The sequence below is a fragment of the Equus przewalskii genome, chromosome 25 (genome assembly GCF_037783145.1).
Source record: "Equus przewalskii isolate Varuska chromosome 25, EquPr2, whole genome shotgun sequence".
Taxonomy (NCBI): Eukaryota; Metazoa; Chordata; class Mammalia; order Perissodactyla; family Equidae; genus Equus; species Equus przewalskii.
This window is the reverse complement of record NC_091855.1, coordinates 2553323-2566610: the sequence shown is the minus strand read 5'-3', so window position 1 is coordinate 2566610 and position 13288 is coordinate 2553323. Positions and strand designations below refer to the sequence as shown.

Genomic DNA, 13288 nt, shown 5'->3' with positions numbered 1-13288 from the left:
TACCAACAGGGCAGACTGAGGAAGCTATGTGCAAACAGTAGATCCTATCACCCTCAACTGTCACCCATTTAATTGTGTGCAAGTCACTGCATTAAAAAAAAAAGAGGGTCTTGACCTCTCTTGCTCTGGTTCCTGGTTCCCAGATTCTGGCAAGAAGCCCTGGAAGGGGACTCGGAGCCCTTTCCATCGCAGTCAACCCTGGAGCTCTGCTGGGATGGGTCAAGCGCACGAGCCTGGGGGCGGGGCTGGGGGGTGGGCCCTTCTCTCTTGCTGACTACCTCTCTTTTTACCCTTCTGACTCCAAATAAGGGACAGACTCTGTTCCCAGTGGTTTCTCATTTAAGCACTCACCTTTCATACCACTACCTTCTTCTTGGAATGTGTTACGAGCAGTGGTCTGATCTTCTAAGTGTTCACTCCCACCACTTCCTGAAGAGGCTACACTGCTTTGTGGAGACAGGGGGGCATGATCGGATGGGAGGCACTGGGGTCCTCTAGCTCGTAAGTCCTCATGAGACATCCATCCATGTCCTAGAGGCTGGTTTGGCACATTCATGGGTGGGGTAAGGGAAACAGATCGTTTCAAAGGGCTGTGGTGTGCCTGGCCTGAGAGAACTGGAAAAAAAAAAATAAAATGAAATAGGTTATTCCCCCCCCTTTAGTCTGGGCCACGGAAGAACCCACAATACCTTTTAACCCTGAGAGATGTCCCTAACTGTCTTACAACTCCATCAGTGGTCACAGCACATTGATACAGGCCTGGCATGGTCCTTCCCTTCCAAGTGGTTAAAAAGGATGCTGTCTGTACCTCTTGGTTGGGTTCCTCCAAGGAGGCTACACCCACAGTGCCCACGCATCAGGCCTTAGCCTTTGTGGGTCAGGAGCTGCTTTTAGCTCTAACTCTAGAAATCAGGATTTGCAGCAGTAGGCCCATAAATCAGGTGAGGCTTGACAGCCTAGCACAGTGGCCGTCTACCAAGAGTGAAAAGAACGTGTGCTGGACAGTTTCTTTAAACACACAAAAACCGGCATTACCCACGTTGTTAGGGAAGAATTCTTGAAGGGCAGGCAGGCTGGTCACATTTGGGATCTTTGCTTGGCTGAACTCCAAGAAGGTGGACTAGTTCTTCCAACTGGGAATCAGAGGCGCTATCGCCTCTGAAGGGGGTGCAGGCTCAGAGAGGGTCCCGGTGCTAACGTGGACCTCCCGCAGCGGGACACCGGCAGCTGTGTGTGAAAGGGCCAATTCTTTCCCTTGGCTTCACAGGTTAGTGCCAAGCTTTATACTGAAAACACTCCCAGGTAACAAGGCTTCCACTCAGAAGCCAGGGGGTGTGCTCAGTGAGCAGGCGATGATGGTTCTACCAGCACGTCCAGCCCCTCCACACAGTGTGGCACAGCGGGCCACATCTGTGGAGCCCTCACTTTTAATTTCTTTTCCAGAAAACTAGGAAGAAGAAACAAAACTCACATAACTAGCCAAATTAAACTGAGGTCATTCAAGGGAGGGATTTAACCAAAATCAACGCCGAGGGAGCAGACGTTACCCTTGGTTGGTTTTTCTGGGCGTTTGAAGTGACAACTTTACAAAATAAGTCTATTCATAACATTCTCTCAGCACTGGCTCCTGACAGGTCCAGTTTATTTTGATTGCTGCAGTACTAACATGGAATTGAGACACATGCATTTTAAAACATTTTTCAGGGAAGCCATTAAGTTCCACCTCAGGCTCTATCCTTTCCAATAAGGTATTTCTCTCCCAAGTCCTGGCAAGCGCTTCCTTGCTGCGCTGATCTTCCTGCGGTTTCCAGCAAACAGATCTGACATCCCAACGTAAGGTCTGCTTTTTGTTAAACTGCATTTCTGGTGGGGCAGCACCCACATAAGGATCAGGGCAGCAGATTACCTTGCCCCCACTTAAAAAGATAAAGACCAGGGCCCAAACGCTGGGTGTTTCCAGAAAGTGTGTTTGGGGGTAGTAGTGGTGTGGGTAGGCTGCTCCGGTCAGCCGGCATCAACCAGGCCTGAGAGCAATGGGGCTCACACACCTCTGGTCAATGTTTCCATTTGGCTTCATGTGGCCAGAAGAGCAGCCTTGCATGTGAAAGGGGCACAATCAGAAGGGCCAGAAACTTCTTTATTAATAAAAAAGGGAGGAAAAAAGTAAGCTGCCAAGTTTAGTTATTTGTAACCTGAGAAATGTCTAATTTGGGTAGCTTCTATCAAAGGCAAGGAATTATCATCTAACTTAAAAATATGCAAGGGACATTGTTTAAAAAAAAAATTGACCCTAACAGGCTGAAACAGCTTGCATTTCCACTAAATAGACTAGGGAAGAAACTATTATAAAAGGCTCCCTGGAAAATGCATTGTTACCTTGTTGGATCAGAATTAGCAAGAGAAAAATTTTTTTAAAAAGCAGAAAAATAAAAAGGAAGCAGCAGGAAAAATGAAGAGAAAAGCCAACAGGAAGAAAAGCCAGACACCCAGAAAATGCATTTCATGACTGTCTAAGTATTTATGTAAAATCGGGCAGATGTGTTTAGGGCTGAGAGCCCCGAGCATCGGGGCATTCCAGCTTAGACGTCTTTGCTTTCTGGTCTCTCTGCAACCATTTCAGAATATCTGGTGGATGCCATGTGCGGGGCCAGCCAGGTGTGCCCCAAGTGGAAATGGGGGCTCCTTGCAAGGTCAGGATGAGAGTGGGCCCGAAACCATAACAACAGGCCTTGCCAAAGAGAGACACACAGCTCAGAGTGGGTGGAAGCCTCAGCACTTAGCCTGGTTAGAGCTGGTAAATGAATCCCTAACCAACGGGCGGTCAGCCCACTAAGAGCATGCCTGTCTTCGGATGCTGAGCACAATACCACACATATAGAGCAGCTGAATTCCATTACTGGATGCAGACAATTTGCTTCTTTCCACATAAAGTGTTCTTAAAATCCATGCTCTCTCTCCACTGATGGGCATCCCTGGGGAGGCTGTTCCTATGCAAGGAATCCACTAATTATTGAGAATGGAACTAAATATTTCCCTAACTTAATGGGACTTACAGGGATTTATTCATAGAAACCTACACCATTTCTTCATATATTCCTGAGGTTGACTGAAGTCACAGGTGGTATGGCATGACCTTGGCCTTTGACTCTAATAAATCAATTATACTTGAGGTGCCAGGGCCTTTTCCCAATGACTTTCCACCAAATGCCCCAGCCTGTCTGTATCACAAAGACTCCCACAGCTGGCAGCAAACTCAGAAATGTCTCCTTAGGAGTCCACTGCCATGGCAACCAAGCAGAATGCCTCCCAGTAAGCTTCTGATCTGCAGAGGCTGTGGGTTGAGAGCTAGGCTGAACGCCACACCTAAACCAAAGCAAGGCCATGCTGGGCAACTCTCGTTCCTCCAACGAGACTGAAGCTGGAGGACAGACAGCTCGGCGGCCTGTGGGAAGGAGACTGAAGCAGGTGATAGGTGACCTGCGAACAGGGCCCTTCAAGGCGAGGACAAATCTTCAGGTAGAGGTGACAGTGACTACAAAGCCCATTTTGGTGTTACTTTGTGTGCTGGGGTACTTTAGCATAAAGTGGCAGAGGAAATCATAAATGCCATGGGCAGAGAGAGGGCAGGGAATGGGCCACACAGCTGTGGAATTAGTGAGGTGGCCAGAGGCAGGGGATCAATAGCTGTCCCACTGCTCCATTTTATTTTTTTAACCAAAAGAACTCATCTGAAGTGATGATAAATAGAGGGAGACTGGATATTCAGGCCGAAATAACTAACTAAATGAATAAAATTCTTTCTCCTACGAGGCAGGAGGGTGAGCGGTGGAGACAGACTCCCGAGAAGCTTTCACACCGTGTCAGCTGCCCGTGAGTGACAGCGGTTAGAGGCAGGCCTCCCGCATGTTCCCGCGTGCTGATTGCTGTACAGCAGACGGCGCGAATGCTCCACGCAGACTTAAGCTGCCCCCGAATCATGTTCAAATGCTGCAGAATCATGTGCACCTTGAAAACAATCTCAAGACAGATTAGGATTGGGCTAGTGCCAGCAGAATCAAGGGCCTAAACTTACATGCAGATGTGACTTTAAAACAATGAGAGTGGAGAGACAGCAGGTTTCAGGGGAGTTCATTATATCGAAAATCATACGAAAAGTTCCCAGGGAGCAAAATTGTGCCTCTTTTGCTCTTGAAAAACTGAAGCTAAAACTTAATATTGTGTACAGTATAGATTCAATATTGCTTATATTTTTTAAAAATCCCTACAGAAAATTTCAGGTGTGTACACGTACGTATGTACGCACATATGTATGTGTACTATGTCAACACAATATTGTAATTATTGGAACATTTATAAATTCAAGTGAACCAAAAATAAATAATAAATATTGAGTAAGTCCAGTTGAAATAGGGAAAAAGCAGCTAAAAATCATCTTGCTACAGCAGGGGAGCAGTGCAATGGGAGCACACAGGGTCCTGCAATCTGGCAATAAACTCTTGTCACACCTTCAGGGCCAGCTAGCTTCTCTGACCTCATCTAACCTTATAATTTCTTTTTCACCCCCAAGCATCTTTAATAAGACTCCTTTCAATGCCTTTTTAGGGGAAAATACGATACCTGTCTCTGGGTTCTGTTCTCAAGTATTTTCTTGAAAGCCTGGAAATCAGATTTCTTTCCCCCTTCCTTTGGCCAACCTTGACTTCGTCTCAATTTTTAGTTATTAAAATAAGATTCAGGATAAGACTTTTCAGGATAGTTAGACTCTTTTAAGAAAATTAGGTATAACTACTTTTTCTGCCTTCTAATATGACAAATAGCAGGATTTGTGGAAAGAGCAAGGTTTGGGATACTGGGGCCATTGTCTCCTTGGCTCACTGTGCAGGAGAGAAATGATCCCATTATATAAGCAAACAGTCCAGACAGCTGAAGATCGACTCTTACACCAAAACTTCATCCTAACAAACTTTAAAGGAGATCTTTCTAAATGCATTCCATACTTCTCTGGTCCTAAATTTATACATTGATGCAACTTATACTTTAAAAATTATTGTTATGAGCATAGATTCATAACGTTTCAGAGCTGGAAGCCCGTGAAAGGCAATATAATTCAATAATCCCTAAGTTATGAGCCGTAGGCCTCTGGGTAGTAGAAGGATCTGAGAACTCCTATGTGCACCAAGCCCTGTTAGTAGATGAAATACTGCATTATAAATGATTTTTATATGTATGTAGAGAGTATTAAAATTAATAAAATAAAAACTAATTTAAATGTTGCTGAATTCATAGCTCTTTTTGTCATTTTTTTTCCATCAGCAGATTCAAAGCACAATTATTGTTTTATCGGGATCCCAATTTTTTTATTTGTTAAAAACTGAGGCCTGAACTCAATAAATGATAGAGATGGTTGCTGCTCTCTGCTGTCTTTGTTGAGTGCGGCTTCCATGGGCAATGTAGGTGCGTTAGGAGCTCACATGCTTAAAGTCTGCAGTATGCCTTTCACAGTGACATCCTCCTCAGAGTCAACCAACCGCGGCTTCTCAGTGCTACCCCTGTGCGTTTCCACCTACTTCCAGGCTAATATTTTGTCCAGAGTCTAGAATCTAGACTGCTGAAGCTGACTTCCTTTTGAATTAAGTATTTCCATACTCCTAATGTCATCCTCTTTCCTCAAACCAAACAACCTATCTTCTCAGACCAAGGTTGGGCGCTGCACCCTCATCAGGCCCTTAAGAGTTCAGCCACATGGACATGATTTGCAATTTTAATCTTTCTTCTTCCTAAGTCAGTCTCTCCATTTCTAATTCAAGAAGCTGTCCCTTTCACAGAAGACTTGTGCTTCATTAATTTTTCAAATTCTAGATGCTCATATGATAAAACTCAATCCAATTGCTAGCACAACTAAACTTTTCAAAAGTAACTCACTCTAATTTAGAGATTTTAAAAAGTAGAAGGAGACTAAGTGTTTGTATATTATTTAAAAATATTACCTTAGAATTTCTTTCCTGAATTACAAGGTCTTGGTCATTCCCTACTCCGGTGATACATGCTGCGTGTGTCAACATACTAGGAAAAAGGGCTTATTCTACAGAGACGTTGCTCATGGTGTACTTTAACAATATTTTCTAGACCTACTCCCAAAAGAAATTCAGAAGTATCAGGAGAACCTTTGTTAAATACACCAATTTGAGGGCTCACAACATACAATTCTTAAGTTTAGCTGCAGGAGATGGTTTGATACTTGTCAAGTTTGAAGGACAAAAAGCTCAGCCCACTGCCAGCTACAACAAGGTTGTTGTTTAGAGCTACTGGAGAGTGAGTGCTCCAGTCTACCCGCTCAGGTCTGGGCCTGCTCATCAGGCGTGTTCAGGTGCCATCCCCAGGATTTCTTCTGAGAGCACTGATTTCAGAGCATCTAAGGAGCTGCTACTAAAGGCTTTCCATTTTCAAAGAGTAGAGTTCTGCTAACACGACTTGTATGAATAATTCAGGCATTTGGTTAAAAAAAAAAGGTCAACTAAATAGCAAAGCTCAGTGGTGAAATAACATTAGACCTCGTATTCCTCTTCTTTACTTGGTTTTGTGGTGCCACACCAGTAATCTGAGGCCCTGTGGTGGGAATCTTTGGGGAAGAAAAGATTAATAGTACTGCAAGAATACATTTAAAAAAAAACAACAAAAACAAAACCAGAGTATTTGATCAGTGACATCATGCAAAAAAAGACAAAATAACACCAGTCACATTTATGTCCAAGTACATATTTGTGTAAGGAGGGATGGGGGAGTATCAATTACTAAGGTTAAAATTAACATGCTCTGCCATCATTGCTTCAGGGAACAAATTAAAAGCAAATCTGGGAGGTTATATGTCTCAACTCTGCATGCGTGCTTTCTGCTTCTTGTCCAAAGGTTTGGAAAACCAGCGCTCACAACATCCGGACACCAGAAGACGATTCCCCCAAACAGCTCCAGACTCCACCTCATTCTAGGGGAAGAAAAGAGAACAGGCTACGAAGCAGAGATGTGGTTGGTGGACAGGGTGTTCTCGACAAGCCCAAGGAGGAAGCCACATGCTCTCTGGGAAGAGAAAGTGTACGCTTGCCTATGCAGCAAAACAAAACAAATGAAGACTCTAGAAGAAGAGAACGCTGCAAAGAACATCACAACAAGGTTGACAAATAGACACAGCTAAATCTCCTTCTCCCCAATAAATCTCATTTTCATACAGTATTGAAGTGAAGGCATTCGGATGCAGGGGAAGCGCCTGGAGAGGCTTTTCCAATAACGAGAGTCCTCATCACTGGTGTCAGGTCTTATTACTTTCCAGGCAGCTCAGTCTTTGGGCAGAGTGAAGATGTATACTTCTGCCTTCACATTATCACTTAAGCATTTGAGCTTTAAGAAGTCAATTAGAATGTTTCTGGCAGACTTTTATTGCTGCACATTATTTTAATCTTTGGTACATTTCATATGTCCTCTTTTGTCAGTTTCTATAATGGCAAAACTGGGTGTTATCCAGTAGAAAATCTATTTTAGATAACTGATGTTTGACTTTACATTGTCATTATTTATAAGTTAGACAAGAAGCCAATATACACATTTTATAGAAATCAGTAGACTCTTACTCACAAGTTTAACTTCAAATCAAGCAGACCTAAAAGGAAACTGTCCCAGTCCCCTCCCTGCATTCTATCCAAACCGTGAAGTCTGCCATGGAAGTCATTCGACACCACTGACACAGCCATCTAAGCCAATTCAAGGGACTGCGGGAAGAACCCAGTCATGTCTAATGTTCTAAAGTATACTGGGTTAACTTCTACTTTCCTGCACTATTTTTCTTTTCATATCTATAGTTACATCTATGTGTACCTAACCTTAGGTTTGTCCTTGGAATTTGTACCCACATCGAGAGTGAAGAGAGGTCTAGAAATGAGTGTAGACAGAACTGCAGAATTTGAATTATTTTGTTTATGACGCAAAGGAAATAATTGAGTCAAGCAAGTGGCCAGGACTGGATTTAGGCAGATATTTCCTTTTTCCTTTTCCAACGTATCCATAAAAATGCTCAGTCATTGTGTTTAAGGAAGAGAGACAGTGGAGAAACTCAAAAAGATAAACGTTTGAGGACAAAACTTCCCTCCCACCCCTTTCTTAAAAGATAACTGCAATTGTAACTGCTGTTCCCCCAGCTCGCACGCCAGTTCAGCAAGTGCTTCCTAGGGCTTACACAAGACGATGTTGGCCTGTGTTTTACAACTCCCTGCTGCTAACTGAGTGTGGGGACCAGCAAAGCAATCCAAGTCTGGAACTCAAATAGCCAGGGTTTCAGGATCAAGCAACCAAGCCCCCCTCCGAGCATCAGTCCTCAAACCATCGCCAGAGTTGCTGGACGAATCATCAGCGTATCTTTTTATACCTTGACACCACTAGCAACACTTTCCAGAGGAGAAGTGGGTCAATCCCTTGAAAGGGGCTAACAAGGATATTTTACAACCTTGTCTACCAGCTCATGTGTCGAGCTGAACTACAGGCAAAGTCTTCACTGCAGCTGGAGCTCAAAGCCTCCTGGATAAGAGGGCAAGGTGGCTCTTAAATGCAACAGCCCTGATTAGGCAAGGACGGGCATCATTAGGAGATGCTTAAATCCTACTGCCATCAGGGTCTCAACTCAGCACCAGCCAAAGGCACGACCGGTGCCAGGGCTCCTCTGAGTGTGAAACTCTCAACTTCGCCTTGATCAAACAACCGTTTTTCTTTTCTTTCTAGTGTTGGAAGTGTTATAAGTAATTAGAAACGTATTATGTAGTCCTGACTAAATCTTAACTTAGCTCCTTGATTAAAAAAATGAGCCCTGGAGACTCTCCGCATTGTGACTGGCAGGGCAAGGTACTGATTAGGGGATTGGTTCTGGCTTTCATTAAAGCATTCAATCCAAACGTCCAATGTAACAATACACACAAATGACCATTCAAAAAACCCACAAATTGAGCTTATACTGCTAATTAGATGATTTTTTGGTTAATTAGGAGAAATTGGAGGGTTTAGGCTCTCCTGGCTTCTTAATTATCTTTGATTGAATCACCATGTGATTCAAGAGGGGCTACACGTCCCAATTTCCATTTTCGCTTCACCTTCTGCCTCTTCTCGAATTCTAGGCTGTCACAACCTGACCCTGTGGGTGCTGGAACATGGTGAGATTGGTACTGTGTTTGTAAAGTTGATTTACAGCGGTCTGTAATTACACATAATGGTTTGAATTTTTGACTTGGCACTGCATTTTTCATTTAAACCATACCGTTCTTCTTTACCCCAGAGAAACAGTGTTTACGTAATTGCTTTCAACTCATCTACGTGGGTATTATAAATCAGTCCTGCAATAAAAGACTTCCAGAGACACTGCAAGCTTGAGGTTCCTGGCATAATTCAGCCCCCAGGACTGTTCTAGTTTAAGGACAAGAACCGAACAGCATTCATAGCTGTCTGGAGACTTTGGATCCCGGCAGCAAAGAGAGCAGGCCATAGGGTGGTCAGAAGGGCTGGGTTGAGCCCAGACGCCAGCTCAGATCCACAGATCGGCTCCCTCTGCAACTTGTCTACTTCTGGGTCCCCTTCACCGGTCATACAAACTGTAGAGTGTGTTTACTTTCCTCTGTTAGGTCTTCTCTATCGTTGATCTCATTATTCACAGATTCTGCATTTCGAATTCACCTACTTGCTAAGAATTTATTTGTAAGCCCAAAATCATGGTTATTCATAAATATATTCAGAGTGGCAAAAAATTTGAGTCCCTGATGTACCTGTTCTTAGCTGAGGTCGAACAGGCATTGCTCTGCCTTCCTGTGTCAGCTCTCATGCTGTAAACAGGAGTCCTTTTTGAGGTCTGGTTAGTGCCACGTTTTTCTAACTTTGGTGTTTTTCACTGGTGATTTTGCTGTTAAAAATGGCCCCCAAGTGCTGAGGTGCTGGTTAGCGTTCCTAAGTGCAGAAAGGCTGTGATGTGCCTTATGGAGAAAAATAGATGTTATTAGACAAGCATTGTTCAAGTGTGAGTTATAGTGCTGTGGCCTGGAGTTCAGTGTTAATGCATCAACAATACAAAGTCATGTGTTGATCAGTAGATGAAAATATTGTGAGGCTGGCAGGAACCTAACCCTGTACTTGCCCTAGGAGCAACGGGTCAGTATTTGCTAATTCAGTGTTCACAGTGACTTTATAGAACATTAAGTACTACAAATAACGAGCATCGACCATACATATATATTGATACAAAAATCTTCATTTCACCTCCCATTCTGTGACATTTTGGTCACATTGGCCACATTTTTGTCTTAGGCTAGTGGTTTTCAACCTTGGCTGCATATTCAACCCCCCTGGAGCCTTAAAAAAGAATCCTGATGCCCAGGTCCCATCCCAGACCAAGAACAGATATCTTCCTCCACTTAGGAAGGGGTTATGTCCCAATGGACCCATCATAAGTTGAACGTATGATTAAGTTGAAAATGCATTTAATACACCTAACCTACTGAACATCCTAGCTTAGCCTCGCCTACCATGCTCAGAACACTTACACTAGCCTACAGTTGGGCAAAATCATCTAACACAAAGCCTATTTTATAATAAAGTGTTGAATATCTCATGTACTTTATTGAATACCATACTGACAGTGAACAACAGAATGGTTGTCTAGGTACACAATGGTTGTTAAGTGTACTGGTGGTTCACCCTCGTGATTGCAGGGCTGACTGGGAGCAGCGCTCACTGCCGCTGTCCGGCATCAAGGAAGAGGATCTGACCACGCATCGCTAGCCCAGGAAAAGACCACAATTCAAACTTCTCGAAGTATGGTTTCTACTGAATGCATATTGCTTTAACACCATTGTAAAGTGTAAAAATCCTAAGTGGAACCACTGCAAGTTAGGGACTGTCTGTGATTACAAATCCCTGGTGGGGTCAGAGCATCTGTCCTTTGAGATGCGCCTGGGTGGATTAATAGCCAGCCAGGGCTGAGAACCACTGTCTTCAGCTGTCTTCTTGCCTCAGTGTTCCACCCAAACTCTGTCCCACATCCTGGACATCACAAACCTCCCCAGGCTGCTGCTTCTGCCTGGTTTTAATCAGATGTCCCAAACAATGGGCATCTTGTTTACTTATCAAGAGGCTTTTAAAAGACAAAATACAAATCATTGCTTCTCCCACCAATATTTTGTTTGCTTTGGGTTCACATGCAGAATCCTGCTCAGGCTCTTCAGCCCAGGATTTTATCACTCTTGCCGTGCCCTCAAGGTAAAATAAATGATATTTTGGTACCAGAATTCTGACCCAAATGACACCTGGGCAGAAATTTCTCCCCAGACAAATGTTTTGTCTCCTGGGCAAGAGCGCCTGCCCTTTGCTGCGGTCATTCTGCTCTTATTAAGCAGGAAGAGAGGAGGTCATGGGTCAGCCTCAGGCCCTCTCTGAATATGAATCAGCTGAGAAAGCTCTGAGCTTATTTTCTCTCAGTCTGGAAATTCAGCTGCGAGAGCATAACTGATTCACCAACAGCAAACACTTGTGCCCTAAATGCACGCACAGCAGCACTGGTATCACCTGGGGGCTTGTTGGAAAGGCTGGACCATCAGGCCTCACCCAAGACCTGCTGAGCCAGGAGCTGCACTTTAAGATCCCAAGAGATCTGTGTGCACATTCAAGGATAAGATGCACTGGCTGCACACCGAGGTCTGACTTGCCGGAAACTTGTTCTCTTGATGTTGGGGTAGGCATCAACCACAACAAAAGCAGCCTGCTGAAGTGAGAGGAATGCGGGATTTGGGTTGGAAGTCATATGGCCTTTCTGTGCCTCGGGTTTCCCCATTAATAGATATCAAAGGCTACATCATGGGATTGTTGGAAAAAATCAAATCATTTAATGCACATGAAAATGTTCTGCAAACTGTAAAGTGCTATAGAAATATTAGTTGTCAGAGTCAGACTTATCCAATATAAACCAACACTGTTAATGGAAAAATCAACTCAAAGTACCAGCCAATCGAATGACATTCATGGAGCATTTTCAGTATATTAACTGTGGTAGGAAAAGTGTCTCCGATTACTTGAAAATGTTTCCCAGACTTACAAGAGATGAATTTCCCACCAGTCTGTGTCTTCCTTGCCCTTGCAGAATCCTTATCTATATGGATGAACTTTTCTCTGCCCCAATCAGAATCTTCTTCCTTTGATTCAGACTCAACTTGGTCTTTCCCTTCCTCCCACACATTTTAAGTGTTCACATTTCATTTCTATTTTCTGGAGGGTCAGGGCCTGTGACTCATCTTCTTTTCCATTAAATTTTGGCGCCCAGAACTCCTCATGAGAACTTCTCTTTGTCCCGACATTGGTAAGCAACACGAATTGCCTGAAGTCCTTATTGAAGATTCTAAGTACCTCCATTATATTTAGAAATTCAAGCTAAGAACCCATTAAGTGGCTGGGTGACATTGGGTTCTTCATACGCAAAACAAGGGGGTTGGACTAAATGAATTCATTCATTCATTCAGCAGACATTTGTTGAGTGCCCACCAGGTGCCAGAATCTAAAAGCTGAGGGGACAATGTTGAAAAAGCCATGATCTCTCAGGTCCTCCGTGAGCCAAACTTCTATGATGTTATTAGCATACTTATGCAGTGCTGTTCTCATTTGGACAAGATATTCTCCTCACATTATTTATTTCTCCATATTTTTAAAAAGTCTGCCTTATATTACCAATAGAACAACCAGCCAAGGTGTCAGGGCAAAGGAGCTATCAGCTGCTCACCACAGGCTAGATTCTGGAGGAGGGAAGGTGCTAAATGATATCATTCCTCCCCCTTCCTGGCTAGTCCCAAGGCTCTCATTTCTCCTGCACATTTTAGGCTCTCATGAAAGAGTGACTGACTAAACGAGTGCTCTGTCTCTCTAAGTGCCTTGAGCTAGGGATACTGTACTGTCATCTCCCCAAAGGCAACCCCAAAAATTCATCCTCAAAAACAACCTTTCCTTGTCCTTCATCCTCTGAAGAGAAGGCCACATGGGGCTAAGCACAACACCACCACCTACCATTTGCCAAAGCAGAGTGAGCATCAGGTACTCGGCCAAACATGTATATGCATTGTTCCATATAATCCTTCCTCATTTAATGCCTTATGAGGTAGGGTCTATCATTACTCCTCCCACCCCCATCCCCCCAGCCCACCCCCTACATTTCACAGATGGGAAGCTTAGTGCAGAGGGTGAGGGACTTGTCAAAAATCGAACAGCTAGGAAGGGGCAAGAG

General features: G+C 43.8%; 1 protein-coding gene across 29 annotated transcripts in view; it reads right to left on the bottom strand.

Moving 5' to 3' along the window:
* SAMD4A (sterile alpha motif domain containing 4A) overlaps positions 1-13288 on the bottom strand; it is a 203428-nt gene that overhangs the window by 53067 nt on the left and 137073 nt on the right. For 19 of the 29 annotated variants that reach the window (XR_011533017.1, XR_011533018.1, XR_011533019.1 and 16 more), the window contains one exon: positions 352-615. The exons of the other annotated variants lie outside the window; for them this stretch is intronic. Coding sequence is in view for 14 of the 19 variants with exons in the window: in XM_070594220.1 (XP_070450321.1) it covers positions 352-615 (264 nt within the window). In the remaining 5 variants the exon portion in view is untranslated. The remainder of the gene's footprint in view (positions 1-351; positions 616-13288) is intronic. 29 annotated transcript variants of the gene reach the window in all.